This window comes from Scyliorhinus torazame, chromosome 11 (genome assembly GCF_047496885.1).
Source record: "Scyliorhinus torazame isolate Kashiwa2021f chromosome 11, sScyTor2.1, whole genome shotgun sequence".
Classification (NCBI taxonomy): Eukaryota; Metazoa; Chordata; class Chondrichthyes; order Carcharhiniformes; family Scyliorhinidae; genus Scyliorhinus; species Scyliorhinus torazame.
The window spans coordinates 144,002,402-144,026,392 of NC_092717.1; the positions used below are offsets into that span (position 1 = coordinate 144,002,402).

At 49.2% G+C, this 23,991-nt stretch overlaps 1 protein-coding gene across 1 annotated transcript in view; it reads left to right on the top strand.

The window, feature by feature from the left end:
• Positions 1–23,991, top strand: part of LOC140386016 (ras-related protein Rab-10-like) — a 99,734-nt gene that overhangs the window by 66,584 nt on the left and 9,159 nt on the right. The window contains exons 2-5 of the mRNA XM_072468631.1: positions 8,662–8,725; positions 13,685–13,823; positions 17,801–17,887; positions 18,428–18,529. Coding sequence (XP_072324732.1) covers positions 8,662–8,725; positions 13,685–13,823; positions 17,801–17,887; positions 18,428–18,529 — 392 coding nt within the window. The remainder of the gene's footprint in view (positions 1–8,661; positions 8,726–13,684; positions 13,824–17,800; positions 17,888–18,427; positions 18,530–23,991) is intronic.

The following is a 23,991-nucleotide window of genomic DNA, read 5'->3' on the forward strand; positions in this document are numbered from 1 at the left end:
CTCCAAGCTAGCAGTATCCATCTCCGGGCTACCAGGGAAGCAAAGGCCAGAACGTCTGCCTCTTTCTCCTCCTGGATTCCCAGATCTTCCGACACCCCGAAAATCGCCATCTCTGGACGAATTGCCACCCTTGTTTTCAATACTTTCGACATTATGTCCGCAAACCCCTGCCAATATCCTCTAAGTTTTGGACACGCCCAGAACATGTGAACATGGTTCGCTGGTCATCCCGCACATTTTGCACACACTTGTCCTCCGACATAAAGAATCTACTCATCCGGGCCACTGTCATGTGGGTCCGGTGGACCACCTTGAATTGGATCAAGCTGAGCCTGGCGCATCCCCCTTAGTGGCAGGAGTGAGAAGGATGACACCTGCATGCGCAGAAGGTCCCGCACCTGTAAATATCTAAATCTGTTCTCCCTTGCCAGCAAAAACTTGTCCTCCAGCACCCTCAAGCTAGTGAAGCTCCCCTCTAAGAACAGGTCCCCCATCCTCTCAATTCCCGCCCTTCGCCATACTCTAAACCCCCCCATCCAAGCTCCCCGGGGCAAACCGGTGGTTGTCACATATTGGGGACCAGACCGATGCTCCCACTGCTCCAACGTACCTCCTCCACTGATCCCAAATCCTCAAGGCCGCCACCACCACGGGGCTGGTGGAGTACCTCGCTGGCGGGAACACGCAAGATGCTATTGTCCCATTTGCAGCTCCGCGTACGCTTGGCCCACTGGAGAACATACTCCTTGTCCAAAAATCTGTGGAACTGGACCACCATCGCCCTTGGGGGGTCCCTCAGCCGCAGCTTCCTCGCCATGGCCCTGTACGCCCTGTCCACCTCCAACGGTCGGGGAAAAGCCCCCTCCCCCAGAAGCTTCTGAAACATACTCGCCACAAACGCGCCAGCATCAGCCCCCTCAGCCCCTTCTGGGAGACCGACAATTCTTAAGTTCTGCCGGCGAGCTCTATTCTCCAGGTCTTCTACCTTCCACCCCCCCAATTCTTCATGCGGCCCCCCGACCCTCCTTTCACCACCCCTTCAACCCTCTTCGCCCCCCCCAAACCTTCCTCACCACTCACCCCACCACTCTGAACCATGCAGGCGGCAATCAATGCCCTCTCTGTGTCTCCACAGGAGAAGCTCTCCTACAATCTGCAGGAGAGGGCCCAGACTGGCGGAGGGCGTGAGAATCCTCACAACCTTCGAGGAACACGTCCTGGAGGTGACAGGGGTGTCTGTGAATGTCGTGCGATCATGAATGGTGCTTTAAAAATGCAAGTGTTTATTTAAATTCTAAATTTAGGTTGCTTTTGGGGAGGTTCAGAAGACTAAGATGCAACAGCCATAATGAAAACCATAATGGTGTAAAATGCTATCACACAATTTTGAAATTTGCAATTGGATATTTGGAATACTTTATTCCAAACAGAACAGTCTGAATTTGGATCTAAATTTAATTTTGAACAGTAAATCAGGAATTTGTGATAGGAATTGTGGCTTCCATGCTCATCCAAATTTTTTACTATGAGTAGTTTCCTGATTATGCTGTATACTGTGTTGGGAGTTCAATATTTTTTAAATGCGGGGCTCCGATATTTAAAAGGAGGTGGGGAGGGAGCAGGGACATCTGTCAGCAGCCAAGAAACCTGGAAATGAGGGAATTGAAATGTCTTGCCACATCTAACAACAGGAACTCATTAGAAATATTTTATTGCTGGGGATCATTCTTGGCAATTGAGACAATTGGGATCCATTGCAGGATGGGCTCAGTCACATGGTGAGAAGAGAAATCTGGAAGAAGAGGGATTACGGGGAGGTCAGCTATTCGCAGTTGAGGTCTGGACATCATGGAAGGGAGACAAATCATAGCAGGTTTGCTTGAGGGGTCGAGCGCTCCTGTGCTAGCTAGTCCAGGCGGGGCTAGAAGCGCAGTTATCTACTACAGCCCGAAGCTTTCGCCTTCTTTAAACTATTGGATTTACCAAGCTCTGAGAAACCCAGCCAATGATCGTTAAGTCTTACTTGATTATAAAATCTGAGGCACACCAACACATCAAAATATTCTAGTTATTGATCTGCCCCTGCAAAAATGAATTACTCACCAAATCCCAAACTCACTCTGGTTAAACCAGAAGTAGCCTCACCTGTGGCGAGTTGGACTCAGGTTTTCCACTTTTTCAAATGAAATGAAAATCGCTTTTTGTCACAAGTAGGCTTCAAATGAAGTTCGGTACGGGAATTGAACCGTGCTGCTGGCATGCCTTGGTCTGCTTTCAAAGCCAGCGATTTAGCCCTGTGCTAAACCATCGGGGGAAAAGCATCGGGGGGGGGGCCTTCAGGTGACGCGCTTAGGCCGTCCCAACAGCGTTTGGCACCCGTCGCGATGACGCCATTTCGGAGGGGGAGGAGCATACAAAATCTGTGTCAAATAGGCGCCGCCCACGATTTCATAAGGTGTTCTCCCCCGATCACCGATTACGAATTCGGCGTCGGGAATGGTGAATCCCGCCCCATGTCTCAGGCACAGAGAATCCAGTCCGATGGGAATGCAGCCTCAGAACTTCGGTGAGGTCAGATGAGATCACCTGCTGCACTTTTGGTGCTGAACAAGCAATTTTTGAAAGATATAGGGCTGGATTCTGCATCGGCAGGATCCTCCATTCGCCCTGGTTTACCCCATTCTTGATGACAAAATGTCAGAGTTGGAGTCATGGAACTGTATGGTGCCATGCATGTTATCATGGAAGGACTGAGTAAGACTGCCAAGCTTGTGTGAACAGCTGATTTTCTTTAATATTTAATAGAGGCCCATCCAGCTCACGGTGAGATCCACAAAAATAAGGTTGGGTGGTGTTTGCTACTCCCTGCACTTCTTTTGAAGCTGACATAGGGAGAGGTTCATACCTATTCTGAAGCCACATTGTCTCTGTTGGCTAATCAATTGAGTTTATGGCATTGGCATATAAGGCTGGTGCATAAGTGCAGACAGTGGTGACAAAATCTCCATCTGATGGTAGCTGAAAAGGTATGCAGCTTTCCGAAGTTGTGACAGGCTCAATTGGCAGCAAAGCCCAATCTATGTTCACAGTAGTCATTTGTGCGATTGACATATTAGTACATGATATAATTGGCCTTATGTGTTGATCCAGTATTGGTTAAGCTCGCCTTTTGGAGACCAAGAATGGCAATGTTGAACTTGTGTAGCTCACAGTTGGTCAACACCATCTTCTGTACATTTTCTGTTGACTGGAAACCCTCATGCCAGACATTCCGACGTTCAGGCTGAAGAGTTCATCTTTTGTTTCTTGGGTAACCATTTACTTTATATTTGTCAGGATAGGTTCCCTAATCCTCACACAACCATGCAGGAATGCAAAAATTGGAGGGTCAGTTCATTATTGGCTGGGTACTGCCCAACCTGAGGAGGGTAGTGAAAGACCAATAGAATGTGATCATTCTTCTCACCTTTGAGGGCAACCCTTCCCTCCTGCCAGTCGAGCTGGCTTCTAACCAGTAAACTGTCACCTCTGATGTTGGTCGCCTCACTTAAGAGTAATGAAGGATGCTCTCCGTTTGTTATTTGGCTGGACAGCCTGGGCAAGATTTGAAGACACAGACTTGCCTATCATCTGCATCTCCCTCTTGATCTTAGAGACTGAACCCTGACGAAGAGCAAGTACCCTTACGTCTGGAGACACTCAGTTGTAGGAGTTGCTGAAATAGATCACCAGCCATCCAGCACACTCCAATTCTGTGCCTCTTTCAAGCCAGGCCCACAAGGGTGCTTTTTGACCGATATCTGGGATCTCGTTGATGGATGCCAGTTCGTGTCCATACATCAGTGGGCCTGTATATCACATCTCTGGCAGCCAAAGCTGCTTGAGATCCCCTGCAGTTCAGCCTAGAGTTGTAGTATGCCTAGTTGCCATGTGTCACCATGAAGAGCACTACAGAAAGTCTTGATGATACAAAAGGTATGTACTGGCAGTAGAGACTTGCGCACCGTGCTTCCTCTTTGCAGTAAGCAAGTCAGCAATAGTGGATAATGCCACATAACATCACCCTGTAGCAAAACCACTGACACACATGACAGGACAGAAAGGAAAAAATAACAATACTCTTCACTTATATGGAATTCTACAGAGTCTGCATTCAAATTAAATCTCAAGATTCAGATGGAAAAGACATTTAAACCTATTCATTCCATTAACTTTCCGAATACCGAGCCAATTGTTTTCCCATTGTAGTATTTAGTTGCTGGGTCCAGTGACTTGGCTTCAGCCACACTTCCTGGGCAACCATTCCAGCTGTTAATCGTGCTCTTGTCCATAAAGCATCTTCTTGGCAGCTGAACAATTACATAAGTGGCAACTCTAGCCACTGCTTCTGAGGGGGTGGGTAGGGTGATCCTGGATAGGGAACTTTGGATGGGCTGGCATAGGGAACCAAGCCCCACCAAAAAAACACATTTATTGGAATTGATACGGTGCTGGACCAGACCCTAATTTATGTTAGGAAACCGGGTGAAACCTCAACAATTTTTCAATTTGTAAAACTGAGGAAAGGAAACTTCGCTCCAGGAGTGATTTCACTGACAAATATCAAAACAAACTTCATTATTAACACAGGGGTAACCACATTAACATCACAAAAAAAAGCTTTTCAATTAATAGTTATAAATAAAAGGAAACACGTTAACGACTAACTTGTACCTTCTCCAATTCCAATTAAGCAAATTCCATTGCTGGTCAAAAGCCACTGGTAAAGAAAGATAGAAAACACAGGGATACTTGCTGTACTATTGTGTAGAGACTTCCTTTCAGAATAGTAGAGAGAGACCCATCAGGGCACAACATGTAAATCCTCCTGCCCTTGTCAGACTAAAAGATCCTACAGCCAAAAATGCATCCTAGAGACCTGGCTCCTCCTATTAATTGCACCATCTCTATCCCACGCAGATCCCATGACCTGCTTACCTAAGTCTAAACATAATAGACGGGATTCTCCGTCCCGCCGCACCCGTTTTCTGGTCCGGTGTGCCCTCACCGGCAGAGGGATTCTGCATCCCGGCAGCCGGCCAATGGGGTTTCCCATTGTGGGCACCCCTCACTATCGCAAAATCCGTGGGTGTGAGTGCACTGCCGGTGAAACAGAGGATACCACTGATGGAGAATATAACCCAATGTCTCAAATTGTCTACTCTCGAGGGAATATTCAGAAATCATAACAAAGTTTCATTAGGCATCTCTTTGTAAACATAGGTCGTGATTCTCTGGAAAAACTGGATCCAGTGACTTGGCCTCAGCCACACTTCCTGGACAACCATTCCCGCTGTTAATCGTGCTCTTGTCCATAAAGCATCTTCTTGGCAGCTGTGTGGTAGCGAGCGGGAATTGCTAGTCAATGTTAATTGGTCCACTTAATGAGGCGTCAAGGGCTTCTCGTCGCATATGAGGGCTCACCAGTTGATTAGCCAGGACCGTGCTCGCCAACCCCCTGCTGACAAGGTCGAGCAGCACTTTAGCTGCACTTACTCAACCAACCCCATCCAGCTCGCAACAATGGTGCCGAAGAGACCAGCCCCAAGATTGGGGATGCTGACCTGGAGAGGCTCCTAGACACAGTGGAGGCTAGGAGGGATGTCCTGTTCCCCTGAGAGTCCCGGATGGTGAGCCATAGGGCAGCCAGTGCTGCCTGGCATGAGGTGATGGCAGCTGTGAGCTCGGGGAGTGTGACCAGGAGGACTGGCACCAGTGCCAAAAAAGGTCTGTGTCCTACACCGGGCAGCACGAGTGAGTAGACACATCCCTCCAAGGGAGCATCCTCCCCCCAACTCCCCATGTGACCCCAGCCCTCCCTCCAGACCCCCCCCCCCCCCCCAAACTCTCCCTTCACACTCCACACCACTGTGAACCATGCATGTGGCTAACGATGTTTCCTCAGGAATAGCTCTCCCATAATCGTTGGGAGAGGGCCCAGACTGGCAGAGGGGTGATGGACTTAAGAATCCTCACCTCCTTGGAGGAGCAGCCCTAGAGGTGACTGGGGTGGCCAAGGACAGATCACCCACGTGGAGGCTAGCGGATGCCGCAGAGGTGAGGAACCACCAGGCTTCACCCAGGGGAATTGTCAAACCTGAGTTGTTATTGTCTTACTGACTGACTGACCCATCCTTCCCACTGACCACATGTCCATTCACCTGCAGGTCCTCCAGATGGCACCAGCCCATCCCTGGCGGCCCCCTCTCCAGCCTCCCAGGAGACCACCTCGGAGGAGAGATCCGAGGATGCAACCGTTATAGTCGCAGCACAGCTGTCATTCCCACCCTCCACCAGCGCAGATATACACTCCTCGGTGGAACATGTCAGTGAACATGCTTTGCGTGCACAATCTGGTGAGCACGACACAGCTGCTGATGCACATCAGGTGGAGGCAGGAATCCTCAGGCAAAAGAGCAGTCGGAGGTCTGCTGGATCCCAAGACCCAGCTGGGTCCCAGCCTGATACTAAGCCTGTGGAACAGATTGACCCGGAGCTGTTGGAGTTGATAGGGAACAGCAGGGACATTCGGAGGGGGGGGGGGGGGGGGGGGGGATGTCAGTGTCACTGTCACTCCAGCAGATCCATAGCCGATTGCAGGAGTCCCAGAGGCTATGAGTGCAGGAGATGTCACCGGCAATTCGTGGCACCAAAGCCAACACTGCTAGCATGGCGACCACAGTGGAAAGCCTGGTGCACAACGTCAGCACCATTAGTGAAGGTGTCCAAGGCGTCATGCAGTCGATGACGGCTGTGGCTGAGGGTCTCAACAGAATATCTGCCTCGCTGGGGGATGTCACCCAGGACCAGGCTGACCTTGATGAGCTTCTACTGGACATGTCCTGCTCTCAGATGGGAATAGCCGAAGTGCTGCGGGACTTGGCCCAGTCACTGAGGAACATCGCCAAGGACATTGACTCGATGGTGCAGACCATTAGGGAACCGCCAGGGCTGGCAGAGCCAGATGATGCAGAGGCAGCAGGGGCTCAAACCTGCTGCCCCTCTGTCCCAAAGTCAACCCCAGGGCCCTTTGGGCACCGGGCGTGAGGAGGAAGCGCTGAGTGCTAACCCCGACCCGCCCCACGGAGTGGAGATGGTGGCCACCAGCTCCCCTGACTTCCACCCCTCTGATGAGGCCGTGTCTCGAAGTCAGCACACAGGACAGGGCAGCACAGCTGTGCATATGCTGCTGACAAGTGAGCCTGAGCCCTCCGGCCTCAGAGCCCCCAGAGACGCCCACAGTATCGAAGGCCACGGGACGAGGTAAGCAGCCTCCTGCCTCCACCTCAGATGTGCATCCGGGGGAGACACCTAGACGTAGCGTGCCAAGCATGGTGAGGGTCACTGAGGGCACCAGGGAGGGAGAGGGGGTGGGGAAGGATAGGTAGGGGGTGGGGTGGGGAGGGGAGTGGCGGTTGGGGGTGGGGGGGGGGGGGCACTATCGGGAAAATGGGGACCTGTATTACACATTAAAACCCCTGTGCACAACCAGTATCCTCCCACCCTCCAATAGCGGCCCAACCCTGCGCAGGGTCCCAAACCCCCAGCCGAGGGTCCCCCACCCCTCCCCCGCCGAGCACAAGGGCGGCAATCCCAACGCCCCTGGGCTAGATGGCTACTCAACTCCTCGGCTCCCCACAGAAGCCCTTTTGCTAGGTTCACTTTTTTCAAGAGGAGTACTGATTGGCGCCAGCGTGACCACTTGCTGGGGAGGCAGCTGAATGACAGGAGGCCGTTGGATATGATGTGGCTCCCATGAATTAATGGAAATGGAGCTTAAGTGGTGATAATTGGTTTCTTGCAATACTGTGGCGAGATCCTGATTTCGCCTACAGGAACGGGCCGGTTGCATTGCAAACTGTTTGGCGCTTGGCGCGGATCTTGTTTTCAGCCTCTCCCGCTATTCACTGACCTCTTTTTGTTTGAGCAAAAGCATAACGAGGCCAGAGAATCACGCCCATGATCTCACTTTTATAACATCTTAATTGCAGCCTCAGCAGACACATAGACTGACAACCTTAACCTAGGTTCTTTAATAATATTACTGCAACAAATATAAAATACAATATATATACCAGTTTCTTACATTAATCACAGGGTGTCCTCCAGGGATCCCTTCAGCGGCCACTGATAAAGTCAGTCAAAGTCTTGCATAAAAGTATGTGTGATGCACACTCTGTCAATTCACCTGATGAAGGAGCTGCGCTCCGAAAGCTAGTGATTCCAAACAAACCTGTTGGACCTTAACCTGGTGTTATAAGACTTCTTACTGTGCTCACCCCAGTCCAACGCCAGTATCTCCACATCGTTTGTAATTCAATACTGTAATTAGGGTCCCACGTATGTCAATGGATCCCGATTTTTATATCAAAAGGAGCCTCTCTTCTAAAACAATGGACACTTTGACCACCTATTTCACAGCCCAATGCAGAAAGCTGGTGACAAGAATAGCTTTTTGACCAGGATAGTGAGAATCCCATTTCCATTTTCAGGCTGTTGCCTTCCAATTCATGTTGGATGGATTATGTTGAACATTTGCTGAAATGTTTGTGGAACTTGGTGAATAATATATTGGATGTCATATTGAATGAATTATCTTAGTTTGATTTTTTTTCCTTTTAGGGATCGATTTCAGAGTAAAAACTATCAAGATTAGAGAGAACTGCACAATTAAGCTCCAAATATGGTACTGTAGTTTGAATATAAATTCAGTGGGCTGGATTTAACAGGCCACCTTCATATAGGAAAGCAGGCGGGTTGACCTGTAAAATAGGATGGCATGCAAATAGTATACCAGCTGCGAAGTCCCCTGCCCCACCATAATTTTGCAATCAGTGAGACAAGCATCAGGTGGGCTGCCCATTCACTGTTCCTTTGCAACTTCCTGTAATTAATGCCTACTCAAGGGTTTCAACCTGCTGTCTTTAAATTTAATGGGTGTCGGGAGAGACTTGTGTGCAGCAGCTTCAACCCTGGTGGCCAATCAAAGATGGGGGTTCCTTTTTTTAGGCCCCTGGTGCCATTGGAGATCATCACCCACAGTTTTCTCCTCCTGTTTTCCCCTCCTCTTGCCATCCCGCAACCCTGTCCAAATTGCCCCGAGATACTGAACTTACCTGGAGGTCCTAGAGTCGAGCGGAAATCTTGCCTCAAAGCTGAAGACCCATCAGCCAAAAACTCAATGTGGGTCAAGCAGAGGGTGGCTTACCCCAACATTATGCTGGGGTGCAGGGAGCCTACCATCAACGAATAATTCAACCCAATTATTTAGTTTACACTTCAGCTTTCCCGCGTTACCTCATGCCTCCTAAAATCAACAATGATGCAAGACAGATTTCACTGGTTACCTCAACACTTCATGACCATTCCTCATGTCTGTCTATGTTTACTTTAAGGGAAAGGAATTGATTCATTTTATATTGAAAATGTGGCTGAAAGTGTTAATTAATGTATTAAAAATAATTTCTGATCTCAATATGATCTTTCAAATTATCTGTACATGATGATTGTCCACTCCAGTCATATCAATAGTAGAAACGCATTGCTATAAAGCAATTATCACACACACACATAGCTGGCAGGCTTGTCTGAAATTGTGGGTTGGATTCTCCGCTTTGTGATGCGGGAAATGAGAATCGCAATCAGGCGGAGAATCGCGCGAAATGGAAAAAATCCGCTTTGCACCTCACGCTGATTCCGACATGATGCTCTGGTACTTCGCTGGTGGTGACATCAAGATTTGCGCCCACGCCATCGGATCCATGCAAAATTGTCACTTGCGTATATTTTAATATCATTAGCGGCTTGGATACTTCATTCCCTATCTCCCTGCAATGCTCCACTCCTCTTAGGTGGAATTCCCTCAGGGGCGCAACTTAGTGCAAGTATTCACAAGAGGGGCCTGGGCGTCATGGCTGCAGAAGGGGAGCGGGAGGCTAAAAAGACTGAAAAAGCCTCAAATATTGTTGAGTTTGCTGGGGGTGGCTGCCCAGGTGGGGGGCAGTAACAGGGAACGACTTGGTGCCAGGTCCGTGGACTCGGTGTCCCCCTCGGGATCGGGGTGGCCTGGCTCAGACCACCATTGCCGCAGAATGTGTTTTAAATGCATCCCTATATTGTTACTTACAAGCTCCTGGCTGCTCACACTGCTAAGTGCCGCCTATGTCCTTTGAATGCTCAGAAAGCCTCTGGTCATCTGGCAGCCCACCCAGGGCACCCCTCTGGACACCCTCATATCCCTGCTGTTTCATCAAGACAATAGGTGTGGTTAAGCTCAATCAGGGGCCCACCAGGTGGAGGCACTCCTCAGGAGAGCTGCTCCACTGCAGAGGAAGCAGGGGATCAGCAGAGATCACCCTAACCAAAGGACACCTTCACCTTGGCCTTTGGATTTCTCCCTGGTTCTCTGGCCTCTCAAGGCAGAGGCCTCACCAGTGACCCTACCCCTCAGGATCCCATTCCTCAAGTCGGGCGCGACAAAGCCATTAAATCACACCCTTAGTCTCCCACACCAAGACTTCCAGCCTGTATCTACATTGTACTCAAAAGAATTCCACCACATTCCGATGCCAATGTATCCTCTCTGAACGTTGCACCTTAAACTGAGTCGGTACACCAGAAGGCAGGAGTCTAATTGTGGAGGTTAAAGGTATGGTGGAACTATTAAATAAATATTTTCAGGTGTTTTTACAACGATGGTTCAAGTGAGAATGTAGGTATATTGTAGGTATATATCTCAATGCTTAGAGATAACTGGAAGAAGGAATTGGTTCTGAAAAAGATTAGCAGAATTCAAAGTATATAAATCACTGGTCCATGATTGTCTGCACTCTTGAAAGGAGTCAGAATAGAGATCACAAAGAGCCAGGCCACAATTTTCCATTCCACCATAAAATACAACTTCTGAAAAATTGTACTACACACATCCTGTCCTAAGTATTCCACAATCGTCACTTCTAACCTTGCTGATCAATATTGGCTCCCCATCTATCAACACATCTTTAAATCCCTCTGCAACATTTCCCTTTACTATCTTTGACATTTTCTACAGCCCTATATCAGCCCAGCAAACACTCCGGGCGGGATACACCGTCGTCCGATACCGGAATCGGGAAATGCGACTGCGTGGAGAATCGGTTCCAACGCTGAAATCGTGGTGGGTGCCGATTTAACACCAAATTGCAATTCTCCGTCGCCTTTACAGCAGCGTTAATGCGTTCCAGAATGCACGTACAGTAAATGCAGTTGGCATATCATTACCGGGCACGACTTGGTATTCTCTGGGCCTCCGCCTGTACCAGGGATATTCCCGACGGCAAGGTTCACTTGCACTTTTAAAAATCGTGAAACCGCGTCGTGGCTGATAAGGGAGAGAGAGGAGGTAGGACCACAGAGAGGCATGACCAAAGGCTGCCGATCCTGACACTGGCCAGTCTGGCTGGGGTGAGGGGGTGGCCCTGTCAGGGCTAGGGGGAGTGTGGGTGGTGTGGGAGTCAGGATGATGTGGGAGTGAGGGTGGGGGAGAGGAGGGGGGTGTTCGGAGGGGCTGGACACACGTGTTACGCGGAACCGCAACTCAGCGGGGTCTCACTTTGTCGCACATGGCCGACCTCCATCCCAACGACTTCCCTTTCCTCAGGGCCACCATCTACCTCCAGGGCCTGTAGCTCTGCCACAGTGAGGAGCTACAGGTTCAGCGTTCTCCCTCCAGATTTCCCCCGCTCCCGGCGGTTATGGGCAGCCTTCTCCTGGTTGGGCGGGGGGGAGGGGGGGGGGGGTGGGAACGGGACAAGAAAACAACAGTTTTGGACAGTCCAAGGGGTGGGTAGCTGGTGGTCTCAGTGGTCAGGGCACCCAGTCATGGCGGCCGGTATTGGAGCCTGCATGTGGTGCAGGGAGGAGGTTTGAATCATAGAATCTGCACCAGCCCTAGGAAAGAGCACCCAATCTAAGCCCACACCACCTATCCCCGTAACCCATAACCCCACTGAACATTTTTCTGGACACTAAGGGCAATTTAGCATGGCCAACCCACCTAACCTGCACATCTTTAGGCTGTGGGAGGAAACCAGAGCACCTGGAGGAAACCCACGCAGACACTGGGAGAACATGCATACTTTGCACAGACAGTGACCCAAGCCGGGATTCGGATCTGGGATCCGGGTGCTCTGAAGCAACTGTGCTAACCACTGTGCTACCTTGCCACCCTCTGGGTGGCAGGGGCGGTGTATGGTTACGGATGTGTAGTACAGGGGTTTGTGCCAGGGGCGCAGTGTTGCTTACTCACCCCTGGATGCCCTGAGGAGGTTGGGCAGCTTCTTCCTGCATTGCAGGCTGGTCCCGATGGTGTTGCCCTTGGCGCTGACCGCCTCTGACATCTGCGCCCAGGCAGGGCGAACCGTGGCAGCTGGCAGCCTCCTTCCCAGGCTGGGTGACAGGGTGGCCCGCCTCTCCTCCACGGTGTCCAAGAGGGTCTCCAGCTTGGCATCTGTGAAGCGTGGTGCCGCTCTCCTCGCTGCCATCTCATTGGCTGGGATGGTGTGTGTAGGGAGTGGACTGATGTCCACCATCACCATAGTTTACTGACAGTCGTGCCGCTGCCGGTGGATTTCTGCCAGGGCCGAGGGGGAGTAGCGAGGGGTGGCCAGGAAGTGGGCTGTGGGGTTGGGGTGGATGGCATGGAACACCATTGCCACAGCAGGCAAGGCAGCCATGCAGCTGCACTCAATGCTAACAGCCCACTGTGAACTTGGGGCCACGGGTCATATAGGTGTCACCCCCACAGGCCACCCCCCTAGGTGCCCTCTGGCCCCAGCCAACCCATCAGCTGTATGGGCTTGCTCCAGCACAACCAATGCCATCTAGTTGGTTGGGATGATGTGTGTGGGGAGTGAAGTGTATATAAGTGGCTGCAGCTTGTCAGCCTCCCGAGTGTCAATCACAAACCCAGCGAATCCTGCACCGTTTTTCATTGGAATCGATTGTGTTCCATGTGGCGCTGGCGCTAGCCCCTCCGCAGTTGCTGAATTGATCCAGGTTCGGCGCCAGTTTTGCTGTCGTGAAAGTCCACGAATTCTGCATCGGTATCAGTCTCAGAAACAGAGAATCCTGCCCTTAGTCTCAGGAATGGAGAATCCAGTCATCCATTCTTCTGACTCTGGTGTATATGTACCTCTGCTCTTCCTTGTCTACAGAAACATTTCAGAAAAATAATCACCTTGCTGAGCCTCTTTTGGCCCTCAGTCCAGCTCCCAGAGGCATGAGAATAGGATGGCAAAGTGCTCTTATTGAATAGTAGAGCAAGCTTGAGGGCAAGGAAGCCATCACCATTGCCCCCACTCAGATCTCAAGTTATAATAACAGATTTTGTCTTGAATGATGTGATCAACGCCAGTTTCCATATTTAAAGAAGACACACCAGCTTGACTAGATGTCCTGTTGCCTGGAATTGTAGTCAACCAGACTTGGGAAGGGAAGGATTCCCCACTCCATTTAAGTGAAACCCACCAACTCGCATCCCGCCCCACCACCAACCACCTGTGACTGTCAGGTGGGGAGAGTTAAAATCAGGGTCAAATATCTTCTGTTTCTCTTCTGCATTTGTATGAGCAGTGCATGATGCCACTTATGGTTTCTCTATTGACAGGGATACAGCTGGCCAGGAACGATTCCATGCTCTGACAACTCATTATTTTCGAGGGTCAGATGGTCTTATGCTTGTCTATGATATTACAAATTTAAAGACCTTCATTAATATCACATATTGGATTAAAGACACTGATGAGGTGAGCTTTTTCTTAATATGCTACTGTTCCCTTTTTCTGTTACTTTTAAATTTACTTCTGTTACACCTATCTTTTCTGGCACGGTAGCACAGTGCAGCACTGTTGCTTCACAGCGGCAGGGACCCAGGTTCGATTCCCAGCTTGGGTCACTGTTTGTGCGGAGTTTGCATATTCTCCCCCTGTCTGTGTGGGTTTCCTCTGGGTGCCCGGTTTCCTCCCATAAGTTCTGAAAGACGTGCTATTAGGTGAATTGGACATTCTGAATTCTCCCTCTGTGTACCTGAACAGGCACCGGAGTGTGGCGACAAGGAGCTAATAATAATAATTGCTTATTGTCACAAGTAGGCTTCAATGAAGTTACTGTGAAAAGCCCCGAGTCGCCACATTCTGGCGCCTGTTCGGGGAGACTGGTACGGGAATTGAACCCACGCTGCTGGCCTTTTTCTGCATTACAAGCGAGCTGTTTAACTTCATTGCAGTGTTAATGTAAGCCTACTTGTGACACTAATAAAGATTATTGTTATTATTAAAAGCAAATTGCTGCGGATGCTGGAATCTGTAACCAAAGAGAAAATGCTGAAAAATCTCAGCAGGTCTGGCAGTCTCTGTAGGGAGGGAAAAGAGCTAACATTTTGAGTCTTGATGACCTTTGTCAAAGCTAAAAGACAGGGGCCGGGATTCACCGATATCGCGGGCAATTGTTGACGCTGGCGTCAAAACCGGCGCAGCGACGGCGGCGTCAACAGGCCTCCAGGCCTAGTAATCCTCCTCTTCCTCGTGGGCTAGAACGGCACCGGAGTGCTGTGCGCTGCTCTAGCGCCGAAAGCCGGCCCTACAAAGCCGGCGTGGGTCCCCGTATGCGCGCCACAGCCGTCTCCGCGCCGGCACATGCACGTGGATGCCGTCTCCGCGACGGCCCCCGGGCAGCATGGCGGAGCCCTACAGGGGCCTGGCATGGAGGAACATAGGTCCCCCAGAATGAGTGCGCCCGCCGATTGGTAGCTCCTGATCACGGGCCTGGCCACCGTGGAGGCCACCCCCGGAGTCGGATACCCCCCCATCCCCTCACCAGGACGGCCCCCTCAGCCAGGTCGCCAAGGTCCCGCAGGGTAGGACCATATGTAAACCACAACAGTAGGACCATATGTAAACCACGCCGGAGAATCGCCGCAGGGGCCGCTTTCAACGGCCCCCAACCGGCGCCGGGCCGCTTTCAACGGCCCCCGACCGGTGGCGCAGCAACCGCGCAGGCACGATTGCCGCCGATTCTCTGGTCGCCAGAGAATTGGCGGCTCGGAGCGGCGTGGCAGGATTCTCGCACCTCCCCAGCGATTCTACGACCCGGAGCGGGCTCGAAGAATCCCGGCCAGAGAAAGTGGGAGATATTTATACTGTGGAATGAGAATGAAAGATGAATCATAGTCACAGAAACCAAGGGGAAAGAGTGCTAATGACAGTCCCCAGAGAGAACAAAAGGTGTGAAAGGCCAAAAAGCAGAGAAACTAACATCAGAGGGTAAACTGTGACAGTTGTCGTTGTGGGGGGAGTGGAAGGGGGAAGTAAAGGAGAGAAAGTGTAAGGAAAGGTGGATAAGATGGGGGGGGGGTGGTAAATATGTATAAAGAAAGACAAGAAGTAAAGAAATGGTAAAAGACAGTTAAATGAAATGGGATTAAAACAAATGGGGCGAGGTGGGATATAGCTAATCATTTGAAGTTGTTGAATTCGATGTTAAGGCCAGAAGGCTGTAGCGTGCCTAACCGGAAGATGAGATGTTGTTCCTCCAGCACCCTTTCTCCCCCTTGCTTCCCCCTTCCCCTCCCCCCACAACTACATTTGTCACAGTTTACCCTCTGATATTAGTTTCTCTGCTGTTTGGCCTTTCACACCTTTTGTTCTCTCTGGGGACTGCCATTTCCCCTTGCTTTCTGTGGCTATTAGGACCCCATTTCTCTGGGTTTCTGTGGCTATGACTCATCTTTCATTCTGATCCCACAGTATAAATATCTCCCACTTTCTCTGCCTTTTAACTTTGACAAAGGGTCATCCGGACTCCAAACTTTAGCTCTTTTCACCCCTGACAGATGCTGCCAGATCTGCTGAGATTTTCCAGCAATTTCTCTTTGGTTATTGTTATTATTCCTGTTTATACTGGCCAGGATTCTATTTTGGGAGTTGTTCTCCCACCAGAGGTGAATTGGAACTGATTGGAGTGTAAATCAGAAAGCAATTCAGTATCTCTCACAATGCAAATTTATGCATGGCAAGGGATATGAGGGATTCCCGAGGGAATCCCACTATCAGGCCGTTCACTCAAAACGGCGGCCCGATAGTGAGGTCCTGCGGTCAGCCACCCATCTCGGCAGCTTCGCAAAGCAGCCCCCAACTCCCGCATCGCTGATTAGCCCCCCACCACGCCCGCATTGTGATTCAGTCCCCCACCCCCAGATTTTCTGGGTCCCTTCCCCCAAGTAAAGGGGTGACCTCCTGACCCGCCCACCCCCCGAGACCCCCTGAATAGGGGGACCCCCACAGAGACCCCTCAACTAAAGGGACACTCCACAGAGACCACTGAACTGAAGGGACCCCCACAGACCCCCTGATTAAATGGACCCCACAACTAAAGGGATCCCCCCATAGAGACGCCTCCCCAACTAAAGGTACCCCCCCCCCCCAAGACTCCTTAACTAAAGGAGCCCTCATCCTAGACCTCCTAACTAACAGAACCCCCCCAGAAATGAGACCCCAGTCTAGAAGCTAGAGAGCAGTCCAGACAGGGGTAGCTTAAAAAAATCACTGTTTTAACATTCACCTGGGCATATACCTGCAGACTCAGGCAGAGGAAGCACCACGTGTCCGAAGAGAAAAGCGTTGACCTCTGGACTAAACTCCTTAGATCCTTTCGCTGCAAACCATTCATTCACTTCTCATAGTAGGCTGTGATTGACAGCTTCCACAAACACAGGTGTCAACCTTGCTTCGTTCATCTTCTTTCATGGATGAATAACTCAAACAGCTGTAACCGACAGGTTTACAAATATCAACCACTTCAAAGAAAGTTAAGTGCTGTCAATTTCCAGCTCAGCACTTCAAAATCACTCTAGCATGAATGGAGGTGATTGGAGTGCACTTAAGGACTTGTCTTTCTTGGAAGCACTTCAGAACAAAGACTGGATTATCCGATTCTGAGATAAATTGCTGATGCCGGTGTGGGAATGGTGGCATTTTACGACCGAAAAAACTGCGCAAAACAGCCATTAATCCACCGTCTGGTGGGGGGCTAGCAGGCACGCAACGTAGAGCCTCCGGCTCTACCTGCGGACACGGCCGGAGAATTGCTAGGTCCGTGGCCGCGCATGCGCATGGCGGCGGCCTGCATCGGCCGTGCCATGCAACATTGCACCAGCCGCGCAATGGACCCAGTCTGCCAAATAGTGACCCCCTTTAGCCAGGCTCGCCACCCCCAGACCACCCTGCACCAGTGCCCCCAGCCCCCGCCAAAGTCCCCCCTGCCCGCGGATCAGCTCCCCCCTCCTGACTTGTGACAGCGCTGGACTTAGTCCGCTGCCACCACGCCGAGTTCCACACACGACCGACGCCGCCGGAAACTTAGCCCATCTGGGCAGAGCATTGCAAAAGCGGCACCCCACCCAATTTCGGCGGCAATGTGGATTCTCCGGCCGATCGCAGAACGCGATTTCAGCTTCGGAGACGTTGAACCCGTGGGGGCCTCGTTAAATGGACCTATTGACGTTGATTAGCTTTCCCCGCCTTACCGTGCCGGATATATAAATCTATATAATTCAACATGGGAAGAAAACAGTATTTGGCCATACAATTAAATTTACAGTTACACTGTGAAGGCAATAACGGTGAAGAAAAGGCTATGTTTTTGAAATAAAGATGCACACTGTTCAGATGTACAGTAAATTCGAATGTTTATTGAATTTATAAAATGGATATAATTTTAATTTCAGAATGCAGGGAATGATATTGGCCGAATATTGATTGGTAATAAATGTGACATGCTAGCACGTCAAGTTTCATGGGATAATGGGAAAAGGGTACGTTTAATTTTCAATTATAATTTAGTTATTATTTACATATAATTTAGAGATTCTAAAATGTTGTGTAAACTGTTTGAGAATACCCTTTTGTTGTGTTCTCTATTTTGCTTTTCCTGGATGGATTGGATGCATTGTGTTGAATAAAACAAACAAAACTCTAATTTATTACACTATTAACTAAGATTCGTTCACATTCCTAAAGTAGAAGGTTTCTATGTTAAACTATGCTATCTCTAACTAACAGAACTTCTCAAGTACAACTGCTCCCATGCCTGGCACTCCTCCAGCTGCCTTCTAACTCCCAACTCCCAGAATTCCCGAAGTCACATGATATATGTATGACTGTTCTGTGATTCCCTCTAGTGGTAAGAAGCATTATCATTAACTTGTTAACTCTTTACATCCCAGTCAATATACATATCATTACACCTTTGAGTACTGAACAGTTTAATAACTGGATAATTTAGAAGTATACAATCTATCATTGACCAAGTAAAGTATGGATATGTTCTGAAATATGGTGATTTGTATTTTAAGCTTGCCCAGGAACATGGAATGCAATTCTTTGAGACCAGTGCGAAAGAGGACATGAACATTGACAAAGCATTTGCAGCCCTAGGAGAAGAAATAATAAAAAAGGTGTGATTTATCTAGTAATATTACAATATCCAAGTGGTCATTTTTTTTCATTCTCTTCCAAAAAATGTCTTTCCTCTCGTAAAGATGTTCAGTCCAATTAGCACACACTAAGAGTAGAATTTTCCCTAAAGTGCACAGAGGGCTGTTTAATCAGGTGAGAAAAGCTGTGTGAAACTCGCTGGCTTCACAGACGCTTATTCTCGCGTGATCAAATAGCACTCTGTGCAATCTCAACATGCTGGCAAGGGTCACATAGGCAGCTGGGGGAGTGGGACCTAAACGTGCTGGAGAAGCCGGGATTCTGATATCCCAACGTAACATAGCTGGATTGGCCATGGTAAATTGCCCTTAATGTCCAAAACAAAAAAAGGTTAGGTGGAGTTGCTGTGTCCCCAGAATAGGGTGGAGGTGTGGGTGCAGACTCAATAGGCCGAATGGCCTCCTTCTGCATTGCAAATTCTATGATTGTATGTCGTTGACCAAAAAGTAAAGCTGCTGTTGGGTCTTTAGGACAGCATCACGCTGGGGCTAATCCACCTTGGCCCAGATGTCATCTTCAGTGATCACTCACTAAAAGCATGATTGTCCACCTAAGAAACTCCATGTTACTGGTCATATGTACTGTGTGTTCTTGTATGGCTGACGAGCCTGATCCTAGAGCTGCACCTTCGACCGCACAATTAACAGGTGTTTCAGGGAAGTGGGATCGGTTCTTGGACACTAGATTGCTGTTATTCCTTTCTCAGGCTCCTTTTCCAGGCCTCCTCTTGCTCTCTGGTGCCCATGAAGAATTGTGACCCTTCAATTGGAAGGTTCCTCCAAGAAGGTCTCTTCTGAACAAGGATCAGGAAATGCATTTCTTGGTAAGCCTTCAAGGTGTTTTTGAAGTGCTTATTTTGTCCTCCTCTTGTTCGGAAGTTTTCTTTGAGCTGGGGAACGAAGATTTGCTTTGGCAGTTGGCACTCTGACACCCTAAGCGCATGGCCGGCCCAGCGGAGTTGGTTTCGGATGATCATGGCCTTAATGCTGGTGCTCTTGGCTCCTTCAAGAACACTGATGTTAGTATGCCTCTCCTCCCAGCTGACGTGGAGAATCCACCTCAGATAGTGGGATTCCCTTGATGGTACCTCGCCAGGGCCTTGAGATGGCATCTGTACATAGTCCAGGTTTATGAGCCATATAGCAGAGTTGGGAGGACAACGGCTTGTACATGAGGATCTTGGAGTCAGCCCAGATGTCGTGGTCATCAAAGACTCTCATCCTTAGGCATCCTAAGCTGGTGCCCATGGATTGGATATGATGTTGGATCTCCGCATCGATGTCAGCCTTGTGGAAGAGGTGACTCCTCAGGTATGGGAACTGTTCTGCTTTTCGGAGGATTTCTTCATTAATTTTGATGGAGGGAAATACCAGGTCTTGCCCTCGGGCAGATTGGGAAAGAACTTGAGTTTTCTTGAGGTTGAGGCTGAGACTGATTCTTTGGTATGCTTCCGTGAAGGTGTCAAGCATGACTTGGAGATTATCTTCTGAGAGTGGAAATGGCAATGACATCCGCATACTGAAGTTCCAAGTGTGTGCTGGTTTGCTGTCAGTAGACGCCTGGTACGAGTCTTCTTTTGCCATTGCACATCTGCAGACACACAATCCTTGACAGAGTATAGGACCAGTTCCAGTGACAAGGGAACCCTGATAACTGGGGATCTCCCTACTGCTACAGCCTTCATCCGTCATCACAGCCATTGATATCATATGAGTATCTTCCGCTTGATACGCCGTTGAGAATTTGTTTTGGATTGCGCTTTGTCTGGTTTCTCCCCTCCGATCCTGCCAGGACTGTACGGTTAAAGCTCAACCTGCTATATGCAGATTCGGGATCAACCAGGTTCCCTACGTGGGTCGCTTGCTCACAGGCAATGGTGTGAAGTCAGATGCAGACAAGACAAAAGCTGTATGACAGATGTTCATTCCCGTGGACAAGCACACCTTGCACCGCTTCCTAGGTATGATCAATTATATTTCCTAGTTCAATCCTTGCGACAGTGAGGTCACCAGATCCCTTCGTCAGTCGCTCCACCAAGATGTTGAATAGTGTTGCCAGGAGCACCATACTGTTGCGTTCAATAAACTCAAGCAGGCATTCTCAGCTCCTCCGGTGCTACAATACTTTGACGTTCAAGCACCTGTACTCTTATCAGCAGATGCCTCCCAGCACAGACTCAGAGAAGTCTGCACCCAGAATGGTAGACTAGTAGCCTTCGCTTCAAGGGCCCTCACTGACACTGAGACTCATTGTGCCCAGATCGAGAAGGAACTACTTGCCCTAGTCTTTGCCTGTCAGAAATGTAATGACTTCATTGATACTCATCCTGCAAGTGTCAAAACTATCATCAATCACTTACAACTCTTTTTAAAAAGCTCTTCATACTGCATCTTCAGTACTGCAAAATTCCATCAACACATTTCCTGTCCCACCAGAGGCGCAAACATCCTTGACCACTGCTACAAACATCAAGGGTGCCTACCAATCCATCCGCCGACTGTATGTCAGAAAATCAGACCATAAGACGGTGCTCCTTCTTGCGGCATACAAGCAGAAACGTAAGCGGGATAATCCGGGTAAGAGGGTCATGCAATGCTGGTCCGAAGCAACAGAAGAACTCCTACACCACTGCTTGGAGTCAGTGGACTGGTTCATATTCAAGAACTCAGCGGTCAACCTTAACGAGTATGCCACCACTATCACAGACTTCATCAGCAAGTGTGTAGAAGATTGCGTGTCAAAGAAGGTAGAACGTACGTTACCCAACCGGAATCCATGGCTTAATCGGGAGATGCACCCCCGACTGAATGCCAGGTCTGAGGCGTTTAAGACAGGCGGCCCTGACCTATACAAGAAATCCAGTTATGACCGACAATACGAAACTAAGCTAGAGTCACAGACGAACGACATGGACTCTCGTCAGTTGCGGCAAGGCTTAAACAACATAACAGGCTACAAAGCAAAGCCACGTTGCAGCAGCACACCACTGCCAGATAAACTCAATGCATTCTATGCTCGTTTCAAACTATTGTCAACTGCCCCAGCAGCCTCGGACACACCCACACCCATACCTATGTCACAGCTTCCGAAGTCAGATTGGCCTTTTTGAGTGTTAAACCTCGGAAATTAACGTGCCCTGATGGAGTCCCTGGTCATGCACTCAGACCCTGCATGGACCAGCTGGCAGATGTGTTCACGGACATCTTCAACCTCTCCCTCCTCCATTCTGGTAAAACTAGAACCAGAGGACACAATCTCAGACACAGCAGGCGCCATCTCCCTGGCCCTATACTCATCCCTGGAGCACCTTGACAACAAGGACTCCTACATCAGGCTCCTATTCATTGACTACAGCTCTGCCTTTAACACCATAATCCCAGCCAAGCTCATACCAAAACTCCAAAACCTATAGCTTGGCTCCTTCCTCGGCAACTGGATCCTCGGCTTCCTGACCCATAGACCACAATTAGTAAGGATAAACAACAACACCTCCTCCACGATAGTCCTCAATACCGGGGCCCCGCAATGCTGCGTACTTAGCCCCCGACTATACTCCCTATACACACATGACTGTGGCAAAATTTGGCTCCAACTATATCTACAAGTTTGCTGATGGCACGACCATAGTGAGTCGGATCTCGAACAACGATGAGTCAGAGTACAAGAAGGAGATAGAGAACCTAGGGGCGTGGTGTAACGACAACAATCTTCCTCAACGTCAGCAAAAGTAAGGAGCTGGTCATTGACTTCAGGAAGCAAAGTATCGTACACCCCTCTGTCTGCATCAATGGTGCCAAGGTGGAGATGGTTGACAGCTTCAAATTCATAGGTGTGCATATCACCCAGGTTATTCTCTCTTCAACCCTCTTTCATCGGGCAGGATATACAAAAGTCTGAGAACATGCACTAACAAGTTCAGAAACAGCTTCTTCCTGCTGTTACCAGACTTGTGAATGACCCTCTCATGGACTGAACTGATCTCTTCACACATCTTCTCTACACCACCAAGAGCTAGAGGCAACTAGTTACAGGACAAAGGAATCCTTATTTTGGCCCTCAATCTATAAGACCATAAGATATAGAAGCAGAATTACGCCCCATGGCCCATCAAGTGTGCTCCGCCATTCAACCATAGCTGATATTTTTCTCATCCCCATTCTCCTGCCTTCTCCCCATAACCCCTGATCCCCTTATTAATCAAGAACCTATCTATCTCTGTCTTAAAGGCACGCAGTGATTTGGCCTCCACTGCCTTCTGCGGCAAAGAGTTCCACAAATTCATCACCCTCTGGCTGAAGATATTCCTCCTCATCTCAGTTTTAAAGGATCGTCCCTTTAGTCTGAGATTGTGTCCTCTGGTTCTAGTTTTACCTATAAGTAGAAACATCCTCTCCATGTCCACTCTATCCAAGTCTTGCTGTATCTATGCTGTTACAACACCCTGTGCAGTCAATTCCAACCCCACTGAGTAGTACTACACTCTGTATGCTCACCTGCTGCCTGTGTCTCTGTATTTACATTGTGTAGTTATGTATGTCCGATGTTTTTTCTCATGTATTCAACGATCTGTCTGCACTGTTTGCAGAACAATACTTTTCGCTGTACCTTGATACATGTGACAATAAATCAAATCCAAATAAATGCGATAAGAAGCTGTACCTGGCTGATGCTCTTTCCAGAGCATTCCTACCCACTACTGGCCAGGCAGATTGCGAGGAGGGCATTGCCATCATGACAATTCATGTAGTTTTGTTATGTCGAATCGAAGAACTCAAGGATGCCCTATAGTAGGCAGCTCCATGATGTTGTTATGAAAGGCTGTCCCGAGTTCTTCAAAGAAACTTCCCCGCGAGCACCACATTTTCTTCTATTTGAGAGTGGAGTTAATTCTACAAGACTGACTGATACTTCACGGCCAGTAATTCATCCCCATCTCTCTGCAGAGGTATCATACCCAGCAACTCCACCAAGGGCTGGAGGCAACTCGGTACAGAACAAAGGAATCCTTATTTTGGCCATCGATCTATGCTGTTACGACACCCTGCGAGGGCAATTCCAGCCCCACTCATCCCTGAGTCACAACACAAGTGAATGAACCAATAATTCTTAGAAAAATACTCGAAGGGTTTGGCCCTTAGCTGCCCAATGATTACAGTCGCCAGGTTTGTAATTTGAAACAATTACAGTTTATTTATAAGAAGATTAATGATGAAATACGCAGTAAATGCAAGTGGTAAATGAAAAGTTAATACCGACTACCTCCTTTAACTGTACCACCCTTTGCGCACACATGCAAGCCAGACAAACACAGAGGGGTAGAAAGGAGTAAAAAATAACAAGGATGATACTCAATAGATATGCTGCGGAATTCTCCATTTTTGAGACCAGGGGCTGAATTCTCCGATCCTGTGGCTATGTCCGC